General features: G+C 44.7%; 1 protein-coding gene across 1 annotated transcript in view; it reads right to left on the bottom strand.

Annotated features, from left to right (window-relative positions):
• The window catches only part of PGBD5 (piggyBac transposable element derived 5), a 75,941-nt gene extending 59,524 nt beyond the window's left edge, over nt 1-16,417 (bottom strand). Inside the window, exon 1 of the mRNA XM_035108475.3 lies at nt 15,682-16,417. Coding sequence (XP_034964366.2) covers nt 15,682-16,384 — 703 coding nt within the window. The 5' untranslated portion in view covers nt 16,385-16,417. The remainder of the gene's footprint in view (nt 1-15,681) is intronic.
• Nucleotides 16,418-25,005: the final 8,588 nt, after the last annotated feature.

Here is a 25,005-nt window from a genome sequence, read left to right as displayed (position 1 = left end):
ACTGCTTTGTTTGCAATCAGTGCATATCTCATCTCTCCCTGCTGAAATCCTGTAACTCTTAAATGGTCCCGGGCTGAGTTATCTACTTTTGTTGTGCTCTGTTGACAGAGTGCGCCCCTCCAGACAGCGATCATGTCGCAACATTGGGAAAACATTGCGTAGCAACTGATTAGATAGATGGGCCAGTATAAATTCACCACCACCACACTATTATTGAATAAGCAATATGTTGCAAAATACATCCATCAAAGGACACCAGTCTGGACGGGGCCAGGATCCTCCAAAGAGCAGAATGGTAAAGAGAAATGGCCATTTCTTGCAGAAACATGGGCTCTGTGAAATGCGCCTGCCTTACGTTCACATAACTTCTTTTTCCAGATCTACTGACTTCTTTTAAAGGACCCCAGCATTAATTAAGGGATAGTCATCTCGTCAAAATCTATCAACACTCTTTCTATTACAGTGGAAACTCGGTTTACAACTACCTCTGTTTATGAACGCCTTCGTTTACAAACGCCACAGACCCGGAAGTGTTTACATCTGGGTTCTGTAGCTCGCACATGCACAGAAATGATCTGCGCAGGGCGTGCGTGCGTGTGCAGAAGCACTCTATCGGTGCTTCGCGCACGTGCAAAAGCGTGCCTTCGGGGAGCGAACGCCTCCATTTACGAACGCCTCCGTGGAACGGATTGCGTTCGTAAACCAAGGTTCCACTGTACTGTTCTGAATATAGCATGCATGTCGGAGAGATTAAACTGCAGTGTTTGTTGACTTTCCTGTCCAAAGTAACATTGACTCTCGTTCTCAAACCGGAAAATCAGGCTTCCATGTCAGCTTAGTCTCCAGGCCCTGCCTTTTGTCACCGAATTTGTGCTAAGTGAAAAATGCAGAGTTTGCAAAGAGAAGCCAAACTGTTAAATAAACTGCACATTATTATTTGGAAAGCAGCTGGGTAGCATCTCCCTTTAGCATCTCCCTGTGTGCACACCGCACCTTCTTTTGGGGTGTGGGGGTACCACTAGCATCCTCTGTGGACGCCTGGTGTTTTTGCAAGTTTTATGTGTGTGTGATATGGGTTGCTGGGGCACTGCAGCACTCTGAACGCCTTTCACTACCCAGTCTTGCTGTTGTTGCCTGTGGGTGTGCTCTTCGCACGTGCTGTGTGTTCCATCCCCTGGTTGTTTGCGTTCCCATGAGCCATCTCTGTGCAGCCTTGTCATTCCTACACATCTGATCAGGGCACCTGGGAACTCGTCCCCGCATGTCAACAGGTGGGCACAGTTCCCATACTGATACCAGCTGAGCCGGTTCTTTGTGTTTTGCTGGTTTATTTCCACCCCACTGGTCTCAGGATGGTCCAGCCAGCATTTCCGTCCTCCCTGAACCTCCTAAACTAGCTCCGGATCTGGCCTCCTTGATGCTGGTTTAACTTAAGCCTGTGCTTAGAATGGCCTAGTAAATCTATAAAATATTGCAGATGCCTCAACACAATCACCCTAAAGGAAATAGCTGGCTTTTAAAGATGATGGGTGCACATATTAGCAAGCACTACCTTTGAAGAGGCATTCTCTCCTCTGTATGAGAGAATGGGGAATGCCTCTTCTAATCAGCCCCTTCCCATTTTCAGATTTATTTTTTAAAAAACAAAAAACCAAAACAAACAAACCCTGGTTTCTAAAAAACTGATCTTTTAAAATTGACCCAAGATTTTTAAATCAGTTCATCTAACTGATTAATTATTGCATCCACTTAATTCCAGTGTACTTTTCTGTGATGTATGTAGCTGTCTCAACTGCTCAGATTGCAGCCGCCATGTCTCTTTAGGATATATAGCATATGAGTGGAAAGTAGGATTGTCACCTTTGTTCTGGCAAAGTATGGGACAGGGTGGGTCAGGGGTTGGTGGGCAATTTTTCTCCCATCTGGTGCTGAAATGAATTCAAAGCATCCATTATAATCTCTGCCAGCCTAAATGGCCCCTCTGGAATTTCACACACACACACACACACACACACACACAATCTTTGTAAATCTGACTGTGCTTTACCACCTGGAGCTTAAATACCTGACCTTTTGCACACCCTTTCTCACAAATGCATCTGGAGAGGATTCCTAACTTGGCAGAGTGGGAGGGAGGAGTGGAAATACAGGACAAACTGTATCCTGTATTGAATCAATACAGGACATAGCATTTTACATTGAACTACAGGCCAATCCTATATTATTCAGGATGGGAAGGCAGGTCAAGGGTCAACTGGCTCACCCCATATAAGGTGGTGGTACAACAGCATTGCGCTAAAGTTCTGATCCAGCTCTTCTTTGCAAGCCATCCATTCTAAACTTCTTAACATTTCCCCAGGGAAACATTTGATGAATAAAAGCCAAAAGTTCCCTGCATAATCAAGGACACTAGGCGCACGTCCTCTGTGCTTGCTCAGTGCATTTCTACTGCCACTCAGAATATTTTAACTGCAAAGAAAACATGGCCCAAATGAGCGCTGAAGTTAAAATAAAAAAAAGTGGTTCTATGGCATGAGGGGGAAATAACCTGTCCTTATGTTTGCTATGTTTTTCTTCTCTTTGGCCATCGTTTAGGAAAATAACAGCATTTTTAAAGCTAAAACTGTCAACATTCCACACTATTCAGCAGAGCACTGCAGATCTTGCAAACATGGCCAGCTCCCAAAAGGCAGGTCCAGCTCTCTGCATTAATCAAGTTATCTCCTTGGTTTCCTGGCATAAATGTCTAGATTTTGCTATAGCAGGGCATGTGGGCCTGATTAAAATCTCTCCAGCTGAGAGGGGGGTTTTGGCAGATGGGGGCACAGTGACATTCTCTTAGTAAAGGGGGGTTGTATTGTTCTCTGGGACGGTTCCCATCCTTTTCAAAGGAGGCTTTGCACCTAGGATTTCCTAGTGGATTGTACGCAAAAGGTTTCCAGTAATCTAGCAGTTTGCAGGTGAAGTTTCCTAGAAAGGTAGGTCGAAAACACCTTCCAGTGAAGGCACATGTGCTCTGGGGTCTTCAGAGGTCTTTAAGAAATCTGGGCTGTCATTTCAGACCAGTGCTAGAAGTGGACACAGAGGTCACCTATGATTCAACGGTGGTTTTGACAGTGGCACGGCACTGGTTATAAATGGTGATTTTTATTTCATTTTTAGCAAGGATGCATGAGATAAACTTACAGTTACCTTAACAAAGGCTACCGCGGAAATGCTATTTTATTTTTCATTCCCTATTACAAGTAACACACTATTACCAAAATAGCCTCAAAAGGAAACAAGCATACTCTTAAACTTGCATGCTTAATTTAATTATTAATCAACCAATGGTTTGCAGTGCAATCACATATGTGTCTACTTAGAAGTAAGGCCCATTGGATTCAATAGGGATAACTCCTAGGTAAGTAGGAAGAGGAATGCAGCCATAGTGGGTTAATCAACTAAGATTGGAATCCTATACCCACATACCTGGGAGTAAGCCCCACTGAACTCAATGGGACTTCTGCACAGACATACCTAGGATACACTTTGTTCCCTGTAAGCTAACAAATGCTTGCAGCCCTAATTAAAAGCACAGGGAAGTGGTCATGTAACCTCAGCCTTTGTTAGAACTCCTGATCAATTGGTCACAACCAAGGATGGGCTAATCTGCCAACTTTGGTTTCTCTTGAGGGCCATCTTAAGCAGGTTGGACGCCCTGGCGCCGTGGTGCGCAGATTGCTCCGACGCCCCCGCCCCGTTTCTTCCCGCGGCTGGTGGGCGGGCGGGCAAGCACAGCAGGGTTTCCATGCGGCTTCACCGCACAGCGCCCCCCTCCCTGCCGACCCGGCGCCCTGCGCCACCCAGCCTACCCCTAGAGCCAGCCCTGTTTCTCTTAGTTTCTCATTGTTCCCGTTTTAAGTTTGGTTCTTCAGATTTCCACATCGGTTTGTAAAAAGAAAAGAAAAGTGCTCATGAAAATTCAGCACGCTAGTGCAAATTTCTCCTAAAACACCCTTTTTTGAATGCAATTTCTCCAAATATACGCATTTTTGCAAATCAATTTCCTCTAATATAACACATTCTTGTATCCTCTTTTCAATAACGTATGCATTTATATACACACTAGTATGTGCATTTTCAGACATTAATTGAATAAAGAACTGCACTGCAAAATTCTGAAAAGTGCAAATTCTGAAGGATGGCTGTTTCAATGCATTATTATTATTATTATTATTATTTGCAAATCATGTAGATTCACCTTGAACTGCATCAACCTTTTCTCCTATTCTTAATTACAAGTCCATTAATTCCTCCCATACCCAGAATTCCCAGGTTTACATCAGCAGCAACCCCTTGCAAAGGTTTTAAAGACTGGATCTCTCCATTGTTCTGCATTTAGTCCCACAGAGCCATTCTAGATGCTGAAATGATTGAATGGATTATCCGCAAGGGAGAAGCAGACTGTGCTCATTCAGACTCATCCTGGATTAAACTTGGGAAGTACCTATAAGAGCATCACTCAAATGATTCATGCCTGTGTAAGTGCATATACAAATAATGAAGGGAGAATAAGGCCATGATCCTCTCCAGCATTAATAGGGTTGCAGCCCTTTCCTTCCTCCTACTGTATTATCTTTATATCCACTTATACAGCAATGGGTCCCAGTTTAATCCTGGATAAATCAGAATGCACACTGTCTTTCTCTCCCAACTACACACACTTACCTGGGAGTAAGTCCAACTCCCAGGGGCTTCAAATGAGGCTAACTTTAGGATTGGTACTGTCAGTGCTGCATGTGGCTTTTGCTATGTTGAATGGAAGTTGGGCTTTATTGCAAAGCCCAGTTTGGTTCAGAGTGCTTCAGTGACTGAGTTGAGGGCATGGGGGCAGGAAGCACAGAAATATGAAGGGAGAGAGCATCACTTTGCAGTCATCAGCAAGAGCCTGGGTGACAGGCACATAGCTCATTCCTCTGTGTCGAGCAGATCTGTGCTGGTGCTTCTCCAAAGCTATTCCAGAAAAAAGTACCATAGTACTGATCATTCTACTCGTTACAAACCTATGTAGAACCCTCACTGCATGGATATCATGCACACCTGTGAGGCAGCTAACCGAGGAGCAGAGGGCTTGCCAGGCAGGGGAAACCTGATTGGTGGCATCAAAGAAAAAGAGATGTTTGAACTTGTAAAGAGCAAACTTGCAAGTGGGGCTGTGTACTAAGAAGAAAGAGCAGACAGCCCACCTAAAGCGTGGAGGGAGATGCAAGACAGATGACTCCACCAGCATTCAATTAATGATAATTGTATCTTTTAGAACCATTACAAAGGCAGGGGAAAACAAGCTTGCTCTGTGGGAGGAAAGACAACATGCTCTTGCAAACAGCCAAACTTTGTGGGCATATTATTTAGCCACAACCTTCTGAATTCAGTACCACCACCATCATCATCAGGTGTTAACATTATTAAATGTTTATGAACATTATTAAATGTTATAAACATGATTAAAACTAGATCTTTTTATTCTCCCCTCACTTCCTCCTGCTGCTGCAAATCTACCCCGATATGATAGGTTCTGTTCTGTGACTCCAATGTACATACTACTTTTTCTCACTGAAAAAGACAACCCTGAAAAGACTCCCATATCTATATTATATCCCCTGGCACTGCTCAGATATCCTCATGCTGCTTCCCACGCTATAAGGAACAGGGCAAATACAGCAGCATGAGAACCGAGCACTCACAGCCTGTTTTTGTTTTTTGTTTTAAAAAAGCAAACTTTCAAGGTAGCTAACATATAAAGCGCCGGAACAACACACCTGGAATGTTGGCAGGGCTAACCCCTTCTATAAAAGGTAAAGGGACCCCTGACCATTAGGTCCAGTCGTGACCGACTCTGGGGTTGCGCGCTCATCTATAGTGGCTACCATATCCACAAAGTTCATGCCGCTATGTCAGAAACCAAGAATGTTATAGCCATTTGCATGTTGCAATGCAAGCCGATGGGATTTTTAGAGTTGTTTAAAACTCAGGTGCAGATTAGGTCAAACTAGGTCCAGATCACTACATCACTAGTAGTGATCTGGACCTAGTTTGACCTAATCTGCACCTGAGTTTTACACAACTCTAAAAATCCCATCGGCTTGCATTGCAACATTCCCAGTAGTGATGTATGGAAGTGAGAGCTGGACCATAAAGAAGGCTGATCGCCGAATAATTGATGCTTTTGAATTATGGTGCTGGATGAGACTCTTGAGAGTCCCATGGACTGCAAAAAGATCAAACCTATCCATTCTGAAGGAAATCAGCCCTGAGCGCTCACTGGAAGGACAGATCGTGAAGCTGAGGCTCCAATACTTTGGCCACCTCATGAGAAGAGAAGACTCCCTGGAAAAGACCCTGATGTTGGGAAAGATTGAGGGCACTAGGAGAAGGGAACGACAGAGGACGAGATGGTTGGACAGTGTTCTCAAAGCTACGAACATGAGTTTGACCAAACTGCAGGAGGCAGTGGAAGACAGGAGTGCCTGGCATGCTCTGGTCCATGGGGTCACGAAGAGTCGGACACGACTAAACAACTAAACAACAACAGGTCCAAATCAGTCTGAAACAGACAGGGCCTCAGCAGCACTTACAAATCAGATTGGGTTGGAGGTCCATGCAGAGACTTATTGCTTACCTGTAATGCCAAAGCATTTCTGAGTAAGTTAAACAGAACAGATTCTGATACTTGAGGATCCCCACTGCTTACTTCCTTTCAGTGTGAAAGCTGTCATTTATTCTTAGCATCTGCTTTCTGTTCTTTAACCAATTACAGATCCCCAAGAGAGCATGTCCTCTTATCCAATGACTGCCAATTTCACCCAAGAGCCTTTGGTGAGAGACTAAGCTTTTCGAAAGCCCAGTGTGAAATATCTACTAGTTATTCCTCTCTGCAGGTTTGTTGATACTCAAAGATACTAATTCCCTTTTAGAAAAATCATAATATTCTTGACAAATATTTCTTAACTGTAACTGCCTCTTGAAGAATTTTATAGATGCAAAGGAAATAACTGCCTGACCAAAAAATAAACCTGGGGAGGGGGGTCTGTGTACTGATTTTATGCTAAAATTCCTTCATATCTCAATTGCAATAATAAATGCCATCCCTTAAGAAAAACTGGTGGTACTTAAAATTTTGCAATCTCTATTCTGCAAGACAGATATCATGCATAACTAGAACATTTTTTTAAAGGAAAAAGCTAAGAAGATTTATAATGTTGAAAAATCACAAGCTTTAAATAAGCAGAAAAGGGGGGGAGACATGTTCTGTCACACTTTTGAAAAGCTTTATATAATAGAGATAGTCTAGAATTTATATTATTTATATTATCTCTCTGCTTCATTGCAATGCCTCCAACACTGCAAAAAGATTGACAGATTCAATGAGCCCAGCTGTAAGATCCACGAGATTTTCTCCTCTAAAAGAAAAATTACCCTTTTTAAAAAGCACTTCTCTAGAAAAGGAATGACTAATGCCATTTGCATGAAGAGACTGGCTCTCCTAAGGAAAATTTTTCTTTTTGCTGAGATCTCAATGTACATATCCTGGTCCTATGAAAAAAATAGACAACTTCGCCTGCTGTTAGCATTGCAACATTTGGCTCTCATTCCACCTTTATTGTCCTTCTTGAGATAACCCACAGAGGTCTGGTCAGGGAGGTAACATGGCCCCTAGCACTGTGCTTCTTCCAAGTCCCATTGCCTTTGGAGGTCATGAAGAGGGGCCGTAGCTCAGTAGTAGAGGAGGTGCTTTGCAGACAGAGGGTACCAGCTTCAATCCCTGGCACTGGGGAAGTACACTGAAATCCTAGAGAGTCAACAGTATTGAACTACCGTGTTTCTCCGAAAATAAGACACCGTCTTATATTTATTTTTCCTCAAAAAAACGCACTATGGCTTATTTTCAGGGGATGTCTTATTTTTTTCCCTCCTCCTCCTGCCATGGCCGGCATTGCTGCTGCGCCTATCACTATGTCTTATTTTCAGGGTATGGCTTATATTCATTGAATACTTAAAAATCCTGCTATGGCTTATTTTTGGAGAAACAGGGTAGCTGAACCAGTGGTCCGGCGTGTTTGAGATCAGGCAGCTTCCTAAATGTTGTGACTGACACACAACATAGACTGGCTCTAGACCAGGCATGTCAAACCTGCGGCCCTCCAGATGTTTTGGCCTACAACTCCCATGGTCCCTAGCTAGCAGGACCAGTGGTTGGGGAAGATGGGAATTGTAGTCCAAAACATCTGGAGGGCCGCAGGTTTGACATGCCTGCTCTAGACTGTAGAGCTCACTTCCTCCAGAATCCTGTTTGACCCACCCCCACCCCTTTTCTGCAATTTCAGCAAACCGAAAAGATTTTTTTTTTCTTTTGCCAAGCTATTGCTTTGCTTGGAGTTTTTGCTCCCCTGCTGCTGTACTTTCAGGCTTCTTATTATTTTTAGCTCTGCTTGTTTTTATTATTGCTTTATTATCATGATATGCTCTTCCCCACCCCACCCGACTTTTCTAACATTAGCAGCCGCTTTAGGGACTGAGCAGGGCTGACAAGTGAGGAAACAATGTATTAGTAAATATTATTTGCAGCGGGGTGGGGGTGGGGCAGATATTTGTATTCACGGCGATTCTGCAAGAATGCTCTTTCATACAACCATAGAGTTGGAAGGGACCCCAATCTAGTCCAACTCCCTGCAATGGAGGAAACTCAACAAAAGCATCCATTTTACCTTTCCTCTTACATTTTCTGGTGCGGGGAATACAGGATGCCTTATACCATGTCAAGAGGGACAGGTGACACTGTGGGTTAAACCACAGAGCCTAGGGCTTGCTGGTCGGAAGGTCAGCAGTTCGAATCCCTGCAACGGGGTGAACTCCCGTCGCTCGGTCCCTGCTCTCTGCCAATCTAGCAGTTCGAAAGCACGCAGTGCAAGCAGATAAATAGGTACCGCTCCGGTGGGAAGGTAAACGGCGTTTCCGTGTGCTGCTCTGATTCACCAGAAGCGGCTTAGTCATGCTGGCAGTGGCCACATGACCTGGAAGCTGTACGCCAGCTCCCTCGGCCAGTAAAGTGAGATGAGCGCCGCAACCCCAGAGTCATCCGCGACTGGACCTAACAGTCAGGGGTCCCTTTACCTTTATACCATGTCAAACCATCTACCTCAGAATTATTTGCTACGTTGAATAGCTGTGGCTCTCCAGTGTTTCAAATACAAGTCCTTTTCACTGACCTATCTGTAGGAAGTAGGGGATTGAAGCTGAGGCTTTTTACACACAAAGCATTTGCTCTCCAACTCAGCTAGAGCTCCTCCCCATATTTATTGCACTCCCTGCCCTCCGTCTAATGGGTGATGGGGAAGTGTCCCCACATCCAAAAAGCCCTTTTTCTTTTCACACACCTTGTCCCCCATTTGCTTTTGAACCTTCTAGTTTTAGAATATAATCAGCAATGCATAGGGTTTGATCTAACTAAGACTCACAGTCAATGGACCCAAGTTAGTTACATTCAAACTGAGTTTGATGACCGCTGGATGCAGTCCCCGCTGTTCCTCTCAAATGCCCTTTTCACGTGCAATTTTTCCCCCGTGACAAAATTGGTTCTCTGTACGTGTTGCCAACAGCTTCCCTCTCTCTTACTTTTAAGTTTCTGAAACATTTGCATCATACCCCATAATAGATAAATTGTCACGAACAGGATGCTTCCCAGCTCCTGTTGGCTTTTCCTTAGGAATCTTCATCCTTAGCTTGCATTTCCCATCCAAAAGTAAGATTTCAAACCTACAACTGCTTAAAGGCAGAAGAAGTAGCAAGAATGTGTTTTATTATATTGATTCCAGCTTCCATGCCGTTTTTAACAAGAAATCTTCATCGTTTGCAGAATAGAGGACTACATTTTGTTTAGGTTCTAGGTTCAAACCGGCAGTTTGCTGCCACTAGCACATGGCAGCCAAGAAGGCTCCCCATGAAGGAAGGCAGCCCTCAGGCTGAAAATGGTCTTTCGCTCCTAATATAGCCCAGCATCCCTCTTCCCACAGGGGCCAGTCACACACCTCCAGAAAGCCCACAAGCCTGGTAGGAACCAACAGCCCCTCTCCCGCTGATATTCAGCTGAAAACTGTCTCCAGACCTAGAGGTTCCTGTTAGATGTCAGGACTAGAAGCCACTGATAGCCTTGTCCTCCATGAAATTTGCCTAATCCCATCTTAATAGCTGGCTATAGGTCCATCACCACATCAAATGGTAGGGATTTCCATCAATTAAAACTCACAGGTGGTACAAAGTAGCACTTTGTCTTGTCTGCCCTAGAGTCGCCTGCCAAGCATTTTCAATTCGTAGCAAGCAGGCCAGCCTATTTCTCCATCCATCTGGCCCAGGGCTGTCTATTCTGATCAGAGGCTCTCCAGGGTCTCCAGCATTGGAGAGTAGTGACTAGTGGGGTGCCACAGGGTTCTGTCTTGGGCCCAGTCTTGTTCAACATCTTTATCAATGACTTGGATGATGGGCTTGAGGGCATCCTGAGCAAGTTTGCAGATGACACCAAATTGGGAGGGGTGGCTAACACCCCAGAGGACAGGATCACACTTCAGAATGACCTTAACAGATTAGACAACTGGGCCAAAGCAAACAAGATGAATTTTAACAAGGAGAAATGTAAAGTACTACACTTGGGCAAAAAAAATGAAAGGCACAAATACAGGATGGGAGACACCTGGCTTGAGAGCAGTACATGTGAAAAGGATCTAGGAGTCTTGGTAGACCACAAACTTGACATGAGTCAGCAGTGTGATGCAGCAGCTAAAAAAGCCAATGCAATTCTGGGCTGCATCAATAGGAGTATAGCATCTAGATCAAGGGAAGTAATAGTACCACTGTATTCTGCTCTGGTCAGACCTCACCTGGAGTACTGTGTCCAGTTCTGGGCACCACAGTTCAAGAAGGATACTGATAAGCTGGAACGTGTCCAGAAGAGGGCAACCAAAATGGTCAAAGGCCTGGAAACGATGCCTTATGAGGAACGGCTTAGGGAGCTGGGTATGTTTAGCCTGGAGAAGAGAAGGTTAAGGGGTGATATGATAACCATGTTCAAATATATAAAAGGATGTCATATAGAGGAGGGAGAAAGGTTGTTTTCTGCTGCTCCAGAGAAGCGGACACAGAGCAACGGATTCAAACTACAAGAAAGAAAATTCCACCTAAACATTAGGAAGAACTTCCTGACAGTAAGAGATGTTCGGCAGTGGAATTTGCTGCCAAGGAGTGTGGTGGAGTCTCCTTCTTTGGAGGTCTTTAAGCAGAGGCTTGACAGCCATCTGTCAGGAATGCTTTGATGGTGTTTCCTGCTTGGCAGGGGGTTGGACTGGATGGCCCTTGTGGTCTCTTCCAACTCTATGATTCTATGATTCTATGGTCTTTCCTGTCACTTGCTACTTGGCCCTGTTAACTAGAGATGCTAGGGATTAAATCTGGGACCTTCTGCATGGAAAGGATAAGCTCAAACCCATTTGTTGCTCTCCCTTGTCAGTCCCCCTGCAATGGAGTGGTAGGGCAAGGGCCTTAATCCAAAAGTCAAGCTTTACTGCATATTTGGAAATTTCCCTCCCATCAGCATCATCAGGGACCTTCTGGCTCCAGCCGTTTTGGTGCCCAGCAGCTCCATATGCAAGCTACCAACTTTTATTAACAGGAATAATAACATTCACTCCAACAGAAAAAGTGATCTTGCAGAGGCAACACGTGCCTTAGCAGGAGTCTCTCATCTTACTCTGCCTCCCTCCACCTCCTCCAAATCTGCTCTAGGATTGCAACAAGTAGTTTGGGGGGGGGGAGAGATGATATCTGATGGAACAATCTCCTTGGTGCTACACTGAAGTCCACTCTTTATTTTTAACTCACAAGCTAATGGATTATAGAACAAAAGTATCATCACACAAGGTACACTATGGTTTCCTCAGCCCTACTCTATGAAGCAGTCTCATGTTCTTAAATGGATTCTTAAGTGAGTGTTTTGAGATCAGCAACCTAAGATGGCTATACAAAATATTCAGACAAAATAGACCTTGGCAACTAGTTAGATTGCTGAAGTTTGCAGTCACATGGTCCGGAGTATATATTTGTCTGACTTCTAGAGCTCAGATGTATTGCAAAGTCAGTGTCTCTTCCCTGCAAAATTCTTCTCCAGCTCAGGATGTGAAAAGAGTTAAATGTAAGACTAGGGGCCAGACTGTCTTACAGCTAAATGTACAAAAATTGAAAACATTTTTGTTTTTTAATTCAAGACTAGGACACTATGGATGCGGGTGGCGCTGTGGTCTAAACCACAGAGCCTAGGGCTTGCCAATCAGAAGGTTGGTGGTTCGAATCCCTGCGACGGGGTGAGTGTTTCTGTGCGCTGCTCTGGTTCACTAGAAGCAGCTTAATCATGCTGTCCACATGACCCGGAAGCTATCTGCAAACAAACATCGGCTCCCTCGGCCTGTAGAGTGAGATGAGCATGCAACCCCAGAGCCGTCTGTGACTGGACCTAATGGTCAGGAGTCCCTTTACCTTTAGGACACTAAATCACAGCATCAATGGAGCAGCTAAAGGGTGGATTTTAGAGCTTTGGGATCCCCGAGTTATTGGCCCATTGTCTTGGGAGAAAATGAGCTGTGCAATCTCTGAACCTGCCTGATGTAACACAGGGAAGCTCCCCAACCAGAGTGAGTTAAAGCCTGGGACTTCAGGTTCCATTTATACTGGCTTTGTAAATTTATACTGGCTTTGTAAATCTCCCCTCTCCCCTGCAACAGCTCAAGTCACTGTAGACCTGGGAGCACAACTAGGGCATAGGTCTTACCAAGCACATGGGCTAAATACAAGAAGTGTACAAAGTATATCAAAATAAAAAAATTCCTTCAGTAGCACCTTAAAGACCAACTAAGTTTTTATTTTGGTATGAGCTTTTTGTCTATAAGAATAAAAGAAAATGATTATAAATTAGTTTGGAGATGGTATTTAACACCAGTCAAATTAAATCAAATAAACAAGGCATATTTGGTGTTACGTTGGAGGGGATGTTCACATGTGATGGGGGTGTAAATATAGTATCCAGGGCTTAAACAAAATGAGAAACCAACATACAATTTTGAGAACCAATTGAATAAATTATGAGCTAGACAAGAAGTCTCCGAAAACAGACGAACTCCCCCACCACACATACACAGTTGGATAATTCCAAAGCAATTCCAACTGGAGCAACACCCACTCCTACTTGCTACACAGCTGTTGCCAAATTCTGCTCACATTGTCCAGTTCTTGCAATTCAGTGCGGTGAATGCATCCAGTATAGTGGTGGGGTTCTTCATTAAGAAAATGGAAAAATGCTACAATATAATTTTAACCAGGCTACATCCAACATTTTTCACCACCACATACTATAAAACCTGGTATTTCACATTGTTAAGAGCCACACATTTGTTAACACACTTTGTTGTTTGGAGGTATCCTTAGGGCCGATTCACACTTGCACCATTGTCACTTAGAACTCATCACCCACTGGCTCTTGGTAGAACTGTCTCTATGGGCAAAAATTACTGTATTTGAGCAACATAAAAGCAGATTCTGACATGCACAATTACCATTTTGTACAGGCAAGTCATCACTAGCTGTTGCAGTCACCGAGTGGTGAACATTTCATTTGTGAACTCTCCTGGAATCATCCACGTAGAAGGGCTTATGATCCTGCTAATCCCTGCCCCTCCTGGGATCCCGGGAGAGATAGGGACAAGGCAAAGACCACCTCAGAAGACCACCTCCAACCAGAACATCTCAAAAGACCTCCTCCAGGTAGACTTACCTCTACCTGCCACCAACTGCCCCAGAGGAAGAATCCCCAAAACTTCTTAATATGTTTTATATGTTGATATTGATTGTTTTTAAAAATGTAATTTAAATGCTAATTGTAAGCAAACTTGAAAGGATTTGTATCCTAAAAGGTGGGATATAAACCATTCTCATAAATAATCAATCATAAACAAGAAGCAGATGTCATTTTCTAAAAGTAGCCAAGCCCTGCCTGCCAATGACTAAGCTTTCAAAGTTTCTGACTTGCATGTAGATCTACACTTAGTTAAAGTGATATCCAAAGAAAACTTAGGAACCTCTGTGCATCCATTCCTGAAAGCCACCATTCTCCTCCTGCACAGCTGATTTCCCAGGCCCCAGCCTAAGAAAAGCTTGTTCCCCTAATGACTAACAGGCATGATGAAGACGAGTCTGCCCTACAAGCTAGTCTTTTAATGAGGCCAGGATGCAGCCAGACATTCAGGGCTGGGCTGTCGCACTAGCTCTGGGGATCTTGCAGCTCATTTATGTCTGCTGCCCCACTCTTTACAAGATGCAGTGAGACGGCTTGTCTCAGCAGTTGAACACCCAAGGCTTCCTTATTACCAGTCAGGTTAGAGAGGGATTCTCTTGAGCATAAATTTCCAAAATGCTCTGTTATTTGAAAGGATGACCATTTTACTGCACAGGGTGGTCCCCTTTTCAGGAACACACTTCCAAGGTGCTTTGTTTTTAAATGCTCCGCAGCTCCCTCAAACTCTACAGATCACACCACACAGCCAGTTCTGAAACTGGAAAATATAATTGATCTGAGACTTTTTTGTGGCTTTGCCTTCTAAACAGATAGAGTGGCACTGGGATGGAGCCTGGCTTAGTTCCCTTATTTTTATTAGTGGTCATTATTATTCAGTAGATTTCCTCTCCACACAAGGTCCCAGGGCAGGTTACAACAATGTCAAAATACAACATCATAAATACCAGTTTCCCACTCCCCTTCTACATTTTATGAAAGAGAACAATAAGGGGGAAGGACCTTGCATACAGAAGACACCAGGTAGAGCTGAGAAAGCTACTGTTTGAAAACCCCAGCAGCCGCTGCCAGTCTGTGTAGACAACACTGAACTAGCTGGGATCAACTAGCTTTGACCTGCTCTAAAGCAGCTTCCTCTGCTTCCAGGAGATGCTCCTTTTCCGCATCTCCTCTCCTCTGGGCAGATCTAGGCAGCAGCGGTGACTGCAGTCTGGCACTGGCAGATCAGCATCCTCCTCTCGTTCGAGCTCACACAGAAGATGGCTCTGCTCAGGCAGGGTCACCCCCTTCAAAAGGGGGTTCTTTCCTCGCCACCCCACAATGTGGAAGGGTCACTCGATAGAAGAGCATCGCCGTTATCCATTTATAAAACGCACACATCTCTTGACACTTTCCTGGCCAGGCACAGCAGCAGCAGCACTGATGCAACAGGGGACCATCCCATTACAGATCGAGCCACACTTTCGATTGTGCCACCGTCTTTGGGAATTAAGCGGGGCGCTCCTTGCAAGAAGAACCGTCCAACAGGGGGAGGAGGAAGCCATGCACCTACCCGGGAGCCCGTCCAGCTGTGCTCTTCCCTAAGTTCGCGGGTTTTTCCCTAACCAGGAAGTGTTAGGCACCACCCAGTAGCTCCCCACTTCTCCCCAACGCACTTTACAGAATCCTCGGAACGACGGGCGAAGGGTTGCTACTCCCCCACGCGCACACTTAAGAGACCCACGCATTCGAGTCACCCCACCGTCACACACACACACACACACACACACACACACACACACACACACACACACACGAACAAGCCGATTTACCGCTGCTATCCTTGAAGGAAGGGGTCGCGGTGTTTCTCAGGCTCTGGCTCCATCCCCTCTTCTCGTCCTCCACCTCCTCCTCTTCCACCTTCTCTTTCTCCTGCTGTTGCTCCTGGGAAGCCGCCGGGCAAGCCGCCTCCGAGCCGCCGGGCACTTGCTGCTGCTGCTGCTCGGCCGCTGGCTTGGCTCCGCGTCTCCCCGCCGTCCTTCCCCGCTGGCTGCGTCCTCCGTCCGGGGCTTCGCGCTCCTCGTCGGCGTCCTCGTCGGAGGCGGAGCGCGACTCGGCCGTGGTGCTGTAGAAAGGGTTGCCGCCGCTGCTGTCCTGGCCCGACTCGCCGAAGACGTCGTCGGAGATCTGCAGGCTCTCGTAGCGGCAGCGGGCCGCCTCCAGCAGCGAGAGCGCCTTGAACCTCTGGCCGCCGCCGCCGCCGCCCTCCGCCATCATCTCGCCCGCCGGCGCCAGCAGCAGCCCCCGCTCGGCCGGGTCGTCCGGCCGCAGGCAGCAGCCCAGCAGCAGCAGCGGCTCGGTCACCGAAGGAGGCAGGCAGGCTGCGGGAGCAGCAGCGCCGCCGCCACCGCCGCCACCACCGCTTTCTCCTCCTCCACCGCCTCCGCCGCCTCGGAGCCCAGCCTCCCGTTCTCCCCGGCACAACCCGCCCCTGTGTGTGTGCAGAGCCATGGGTGGAAGCAGCCAGCTCAACATCTCTCCCTGTGCCTCATCGAGCCAATTGTAGCTGCAGTCCTGAAGCGGGAGGTGGGGTTTTATGCGTGCTCCGGACGCCCAGAGTCCGCCCCGTCTCCGCCCCGAAAGGGGAGGGTCTCCGCCGCTTAAAACCACAGGCTTGCCTGGGAGGAAGGCGAAAGAGAGGCTGCGGCGCACAGAGCAACCTCACAGCCGGACGAGACGCCAAGCGCCTCACTCCGTGCGCCGCCGACGCCAACGAGCCCCTCTGCGCAGCTCTTGCGTGTGGAGCTGTCCAGCGGCGCTGGTGCTGAAGCCCCACCAGCCTATGGAATCCTTCCCCCAGAAGTCTGGAATGAGTGAGTTCAAGGCAGGGCGAGCGAGATCAAGCCGTATCGCCACTCGCAACAACAAACAGATGTGGCACATGGTCTGAAAGGAAAGACGGCAAGCAGTAGGACCCAGCAGAACTGGTCGGCTCACCGGAGCCGGAAAAGAATTGGGGAAAGGGGGGGGGTGGAATTGCACGCCTTTCTGCACAAACCTGGGACATGACAATCGGCTGGCCATAATAAGCATCCTGTCACATACCCTTCATCGCAAATAGCATCTGCAAGCACGCTTGTTGCACTCAGCTGTGATGAGGGTCTTCGAGTCGCTTTCATGTCGGAGTAAATTGGAGTGGCACTAAGAGTGCACTTTAGAGAATCTGGGAAAGACTGCAAAGAGGGGAAGAGTCGCTGCTCATCTGCAGCTCTGGAAGGTCGGGTACCAACGTACTGGGAAGTCAGACTTGTTTTTGAAATAGCTGAGACATACCATGATCTTGATCGTTCCCATAGCAGCATTGCTTCAGCTCCTGGAAAGGAGAATGTTGGTTCTCTGGACATACCTAGCCCATTAGCTGACACTTGCTTTGCTGACCTCAGATTTCTAACATTACTAAAGGTGCATGGGGAAGCCACCCCTAGTATGGTCTTGAGATTTGTTTTGTTTTATTTAAAGTATTTGCACAACTACTAATTAAAAAAAAACAATGTTGACAATAATAAAACAGGATACAATGTAAAACCTCCCATAAAACTCACGACATTGATAAAACCAGAAATACTAAAAGCATGTCCAGCCCAAAGATAAAACAAACAACTTACTGGAATCTGTTGCAATGTCAGTTTGCCTCCTGGGATTTATAGGCCTCCCAAGACCTGGATTTGCCATGATGCCACATGCCCACAGCTGCACTATGTGTACACAGAGAAGCCAGTATTTGGGGTCTCTGCACAGTTCACCTCAGGGCAGGGCAGGCTGCTACCTCCCAATGTCATTTCCCACAGCAGGGAGGCCCTTATGTGTGAAGTGCAACTCATGGCCTGCCCAGATGCCTCTAGGCACTAGCGTGTAACACTGAAGTACAGTATAAAATAAAAGTGCAAGAGCACAGGCTCTGAGTCATGCAGCAAGAAGGAATCACATAGTATCAATTTTGCACAAACTGCACTGGCCATTCATTTGTGACTGGACCCAACTCACGGTGCTAACTTTAAAGTGTAAAGTCCTAAATGACTTAAAGCCCAGCTACCTGATAGAATGCCTCTCCCTAGGTTGGCTCCCCATGTGATCTGCAGGGGAGGCCTGTCTCATGTCCCCATCAATAAGCATAGTTTGCTATGTGTTGAAAAGGGATAAGAACTTCTCTGTATTAGTCCCCATTTGTGAAATTCCGTACCTATAGAGGTAAAGCTGCCACTCTGATTAGTTTTTCCTTTTTTAAAAAAAAGGCAGTTGAAAACACACAAAGCATTTGGGTATGGCTATTTTTTATGCTACTTGTGAACTGGTTTCATTGGTTGAATTAACTGTTTAATGGTTTTGCTATGTGTGTTCACCACCCTGAAATCCTGGGGTGAGGAGTGATTTACAAATGTAACAAACAAACAAACACATATCTACATTTAGAGGTCCAGCAGATTCAGAAAAGGAAACTAAAGTATTTCTATTTCCACTTATGCTCCAGAAAAATAACCCAATTTTACTGGAATTTTTCCAGCTTGAAACCAGTAAAATACACCCACCCCTAGTGCCAGAATAACTAGGACAATAGACTCCTTTCAGTAGGGCAATGGAGTTAGGTGATGATGGTCTGCAGTTATAGTCACAACCTGCAACCTAAAGAGCAGGTCCACACAATGCATTCAGTGCACACTTACAGCACATGACTTTCCTAAAGAACCCTGGAAACTGTGTCCCCCTCACAGAGCTACAATTTCCAGCACCTTTAAATTACAGTTCTCAGCATCTTTTGGAAAAGCCACATGCTTTAAATGTACATGGATGTGCTTAAATGTGTTGTGGATCTGCCCCTTGGCCAACAATCCTTAATGCAGACTACTTACCCCTATGATTAGGGTACTTAGATTTAAGAGATTAACCATGCAATCGCATTCATGTCTACTCAGAAGTAACTCCCATTCAGTTCCATGGGGCTTACTTTAAGTAAATGGGGGGGGAGCCTAATTCTGTCCATTCTTTCCATGTTTTTCTTTGTATGGGAGAAAAATATTAATATTCCAATTCCTACTCTGGCATGAAGCCTTAATAAGGCTATACTGAATGTGGGGGTGACAACTTATTTCATTTAGGATAGGGTTGTAAGTGTATTGCAGAGTGATATTCAAATCCGTAAGCAAAATGGCAGTTTAGCTTCAGCTCTCAAGCAAATTATGTGGCTGGATTTTAAAATAAAGAAAAGGAAACCTAGTATCTTTGAATTTGTAAAGTACGTATGCAATTTATTGAGCAACGTTATTACTGAAGTCAGTACTCCAAAGGCTACCATAGTAATCACAGCACTGCAATTCAGCTAAACCTAAATCTGTCTTAATCTAATGGATGATTACATATCACATCCTGCTTTCATGATAATTACTTTACCTATGTTTGGATAGTCAGACAAGAGTCGAAACAGTGAATAGAATATTGTAGCCATGGCAACCTGAAGTAGAGCTTTTAATTTCTCCCAAATATAAAGTGTTTCTTCCTTTTATATTCTTCCGCTTTGAGTCAAATAAGATTCAGGATGGAGTTACTGGATGAAATGGCATGTCGGCCAACAATTTCCAATTCCTGCAATAAGCAGCCAATGATCTCCCTGTGGTATGTTATCAGGTTTTTAAAAATAAAAAAAACCCCTCTAAAAGTAAAAACAAAACACATTCTTAAAATTTCTGTATCAAAACAAGAAAGAGGAACAGCAGGGACAGGATGCGATTAAACCAGACAGACCACACACTTTCTAAGTACCAAGTTAGAACTCAAATCCTGTTCCACCATCATTCAATGGGAGACAGATTGTTTAGTCATTTAGTCATGTCTGACTCTTCGTGACCCTGTGGACTAGAGCACGCCAGGCATATTACACATCATTAACAGAAAGTCTGTTGTCTGAAAATGGAACAGGGTAGAATTATAGGAATAAAAGGTATAAGAAAATTTCCCAGTTCTAATGGACCCTCCATTTGTCAGTTCCTTGCAGAGTAATTTACAAAATCTATTCTAGACAACCAAGTGGGAATCATGCACCACATAGTTAAAGATATGAACAGGGCCAGTCCAAAACATTTTGCTGCCTGATGTAGAGCAGCAAATGCAAACCCCTACCCAGTCATGGTGCAGACCAGTCAAGTTATTGTGGGATGGTAGAAATTCCCCAAATTGCCCCTCTCTCCCTCTGGTAGTAGAAATACAAAAATACATTGAAAAGTAACAATTTGCTGCCCTTTCGTGACACTCAAATAAAGTTGCCTGAGGCAACTGCTCCACTCTCCCTAACAGTAGGATCAACCCTAGATTAGGGATGCTATTGGACTCCATCAGCCTCAGCCAACATGACAAATGATTAGGGATAATGGGAGCTATAGACCCATAACAGATGAGGTCACAGCTTCCCCATCCTGTAGTAAATCGGTCCTGGTAAGGATGAATTACTATGGTCTGATTCAGACACTTAATTTACATGAAGGAGTGGGCAAGTGCCCCTTTGTATTCCTGCTGCTGATGCTAAATGGATGATGATGTATGAGTACCAAAAGGTGCAACACAATATTATTGTGTTTAATGTTGCCAGGTTGTCTCGTCGCGGAGGAAGGGGCTTCGGTACCCGAGGCAGCGGGGGCATGGTATGTTGCATGTGGAGGTGTGGCATGTCACATGCGAGGGTGTGACAAGTTGCACGTGCGAGCATCCCAAGGGGGAGGCGCCCCCCACACCACCCTCTTCCTCCACCACTGGTTGTCTCCTTTTGATACCAAGGGCTCTATTTTCCCCAGTCATTTTTCTTATGGCTTGATTAGGACTGCTTCTGAAGAGAGCAAGGGCAAATCAAACCAAACACATTGCCCTCACTTTGAAGGGGTAAAGGTAAAAGTACCCCTGACCATTAGGTCCAATCGTGACCAACTCTGGGGTTGCGGCGCTTATCTCGCGTTATTGGCCAAGGGAGCCGGTGTACAGCTTCCGCGTCATATGGCCAGCATGACTAAGCCGCTTCTGGCGAATCAGAGCAGCACATGGAAACACTGTTTACCTTCCTGCCGGACTGGTACCTATTTATCTACTTGCACTCTGACATGCTGTCGAACTGCTAGGTTGGCAGGAGCAGGGTCCAAGCAACGGGAGCTCATCCCGTCACGGGGATTCGAACCGCCAACTTTGTGATCGGCAAGCTCTAGGCTCAGTGGTTTAACCCACAGTGCCACCCGCGTCCCTCTTTGAAGGGGTATCAACCTGCAAATGTTCCTTGGACTGATATAGGTTTGAGTAACAACATTGTTTAGGGAAGCTTTTAATGTTTGATGGATTTCTGTATTTTAGTGTTTTGTTGGAAGCCGCCCAGAGTGGCTGGGGGAACCCGGCCAGATGGGCGGGGTATAAATAATATATTATTATTATTATTATTATTATTATTATTATTATTATTATTATTGGTTTATTTCCAAGCCATTAGTTCATCTCAAAGAAAACTTTGTCTATTAAACCTGAACAATTTGATGGGTGCTTGCTCCTATTCTATTTGTATAGAAACCTAACTATATCAGGTCAGGTCATCTAGCTCAGTGTTTCTCAACCTTTTTTGGGCCAAGGCACACTTGTTCCATGAAAAAAATCACGAGGCACACCACCATTAAAAAAGTTTAAAAAATTAACTCTGTGCTGCCCTATATTGATTATATAATTATGACTGTAAGAAACACTTGCCAATTGCTGTGTTGGTTGCAATCTCCTGTAATAAGGCTTCACAAGCCGCTGATTTCTCTGCCAGCACAATCCTTTGCTCAGCAAGTTTCAGGTTGAGCTCATCCAGCCAGCTTCTTTAAGTTTGTCTAAAACCACCCTCCCGTGGTGGTGGCTGTTGAGAGCTGCGCTCTCCCCGCGTCGTGACCCGGCCGGCTTCCTTTCCGGCGGGTCAGCGTTGTATATTGGCGGCCGCCAGGCACGTGACAATGCAAATCGCCCTTCTCGTCGCCGCACGTCGCGGCACACCAGCCAGCGTCTCGCGGCACACTAGTGTGCCGCGGAACAGTGGTTGAGAAACGCTGATCTAGCTACCTCTGCTGACTGACAGCAGTTCTACAGCCCAGTGTCTCCTAAGAGGCAGAGGTCTTGGAGATGGGTACTGAAGATGCCAATGATTCTGTTTGGGACCTTCTGATTGCAAGGATAAAATGAGAGGGAAGAGCCATGTATAGATTCCTTGACAGAAGGGCAAGATATAAATGCAAGAAGAAATAGGGAAACATAGATCTTGTTTCTTTCGAAAAACAAGGTTTCTATTTACCTGGAACAAAAGTTGGATTTTTTTTTAAAAAAAAAAACCCAGAAAAGTCACAAGTAATTAAGGTGGCAGCTACCTTTGGTAAACGAGGAGCTAAAATTAGGACCGAGACAGGAATACGTTTGCAGCATAAATCATAAAGTGTGCATTTATAATTAATTTTCAATGTTTTAAATGCAGATTTGTAGAGAAGTACATCTAAGCCCCAGATGATTCAGAAAGAAACAGAAGTAGAGTCTATTTTAACCATTGTTAAGACTTGGGAAATTGGCTGCATGTTTTAGTCATCTGTTTTTGCTATTATCCTCATGAGATGTCATGTGCTCATATATGAGTGAATGATTATTTGCCCAATGGTACTTAAGCTGAAATTAAAATAAGCCATTCATTCATGTACAAATGCAGTATTCCAAAAGTATTTCAAAGATGTGCACTTTTAAAACAAGATATGTGTTACTAAATCCACATTTTACAAAGAACAGCATTCGTGGTACATAGCTTAAAACAAACAGTAATGCAACAATTCATTTTTCATCCAAAGAATCAGTTTGAGAAATGCAATGGGTAAATACATAATTCTGCAACATACCAGTCATTTGAGCAGGAGTGGTTAATCCCTGAACTGGGTCCTTGATCTATTTCCCCCCCCCCCAATTGGTGGGTCCCCAGGATTCCACTGATTTTGTTGGGGACAAAAAGTGGGGAAATTAAAGCAGTAATTAATGTTTAACACAGCATGTTAATCTGTACAGCTGTTAGCCTGCTGTTAAGCATTTTATACAGGAGTGTGCACATTCCCTACGATTCTGTGCATTTAAAAAAAAAATCTGATCTGTTTCTGAAATACTGTATGCTCTCTCTTGTTTCAGGTTCTGAGCCAAAGCTCTGTATATTTCAATTCACTATCACAGGGAATCTAAAAACAACTATCACCTTTCACTTTGGGGATGAAATTTACAGTGGATGAAATTTACAGACAGAGAAGCCCCTCTAGAGTGGATTAATTCTCCCAAATTTCAAACATATAGGTACAGGAACATTTTCTAGGAGAAGTAAAAGGAAACCCTCCACATTCCCTTACAGAGGAGTGAGGGTTTATCTCTTTCTTACCTTAAAATAATTAAGAGGGAGTCAGGTGGTATCTATTCTTGCTTGTACATTAAAAAAAACTTTGTAGCTTCACACTGGCCTTCTTTATCTCATGGATTGAGTTTTGTTTTTCATCTTCTACACTTTAATGTAGAAGCCTGGGGGCTGGTAATGGAAAAGCATTTTCAACTCTCCACTTCTGGATTTAAAAACTCCAACGAAGGAGAGTTCACCACCTTCCAAGGGAGTCCGTTCCACTGTCAAGCTGCTCTTATCAGAAAATTCCTCCTGATGTTTAGTCAGAATTTCCTTCTTATAACTTGAAGCCATTTCTTTGGAACCAACCCTTCAGAGTAGGAAAAACCAAGTTTGCTCCAGCTCCTATGTGATGGTCATTTAGATATTTGAAGTTGGCTATCCTACGGTATCTCCTCTCAGTCTCCTCTTTGCCAGACTAAACATACCCAATTTCCTCAACTCTTCTTCATATGGCTTGGTTTAAAGACTCTGGATCATGTTGGTTGCTCTCTTCTGCACACATTCCAGCTTGCCAATAGCCTTCTTAAATTGTGGTGCTCAGAACCGGACACAGCACTCTAGGTGGGGTCTGACCAAGGCAGAATAGAGTGGTACTATGACTTCCCTTGATCAAGACACTATAGCATTTTGTTGTTGCTGCATCACACTGTTGACTCATGATTAAGCTCATGACGCTTGTGGTCTACTAAGACGCCTAGATCCTTTTCACGTGTACTACTGGCGAGCCAGGTGTCCCTCATCTTGTATTTGTGTAGCTGGTTCTTCTTGCCTAAGTGTAAAACCTTAGTTTTGTCCCTGTTGAAATTCATTTTGTTAATCTTGGCCCAGTTCTCCAATCCGTTAAGGTCATCTTGAATCCCAATTCTGTCTTCTGTTGTTAGGTACCCCTCCCAGTTTGGTACCATGTACAAATTTGATGAGCATCCCCATGTACAAATTTGATGAGTGTCATTTATAAAGGCACTGAACAACAAGTCCAGGACAGAATCCCACTTGTCACATTTTTCCTGGATGATGAGGAACCATTAGTGAACACTCTTTGGGGTCTGTCAATCAACCGCTACATATCCACCTTACAGTTACCTCATCCAGCCCACATTTTGCCATCTTCTCTGCAGGACTAATCATGGGGAACTTTGTCAAACACCTTACTAGATGACCATATCTGGTATAGATGGATTTCTATACAAATAGAATAGTAGCAAGTGCTCATCCAAATAGTTCAAGTTTAATAGACAAAGTACCATTAAAAATATTCCATGACTACATTATGTGCTCCACTAGCCATATTTGCCAGGTTTTTTAAAAAGTGTTAGGAAGTGGGACAAAAACATATATTTAGCACCACTTATGTCCTGGCCTTTTGCAACAAGAACATCATGCACAGTGTCTGGTTTTTTCTTTAGTTAAAAAAAGTGTGGGTCCCTCCCCCCCTCCTAGAAAAACATAAGCAGTTTCCTGCACACCCCTCTTCCAAATAGATTCACACTTGCCTCTATTTAAGGATCGCTGTGCCAATTTCATTTCCCTGGAATAGTTAATGTCCTAGCAAGATAGTAATAAACCACATCAACAGCAAACCAATTTCTTTTCTGCCGATTAATAATTTGATAGCATTGTTCTATAAGGACTTTTTCTTGACTTTTTGTTATATTTCCAGCCATTTCCAAGCCACCAAATGAAA

This window comes from Zootoca vivipara, chromosome 3, assembly GCF_965207765.1.
Source record: "Zootoca vivipara chromosome 3, rZooViv2.hap1.1, whole genome shotgun sequence".
NCBI classification, from domain to species: Eukaryota; Metazoa; Chordata; class Lepidosauria; order Squamata; family Lacertidae; genus Zootoca; species Zootoca vivipara.
Note: the sequence above shows the minus strand (reverse complement) of the source record. Positions and strands in the feature narration are given on the sequence as shown.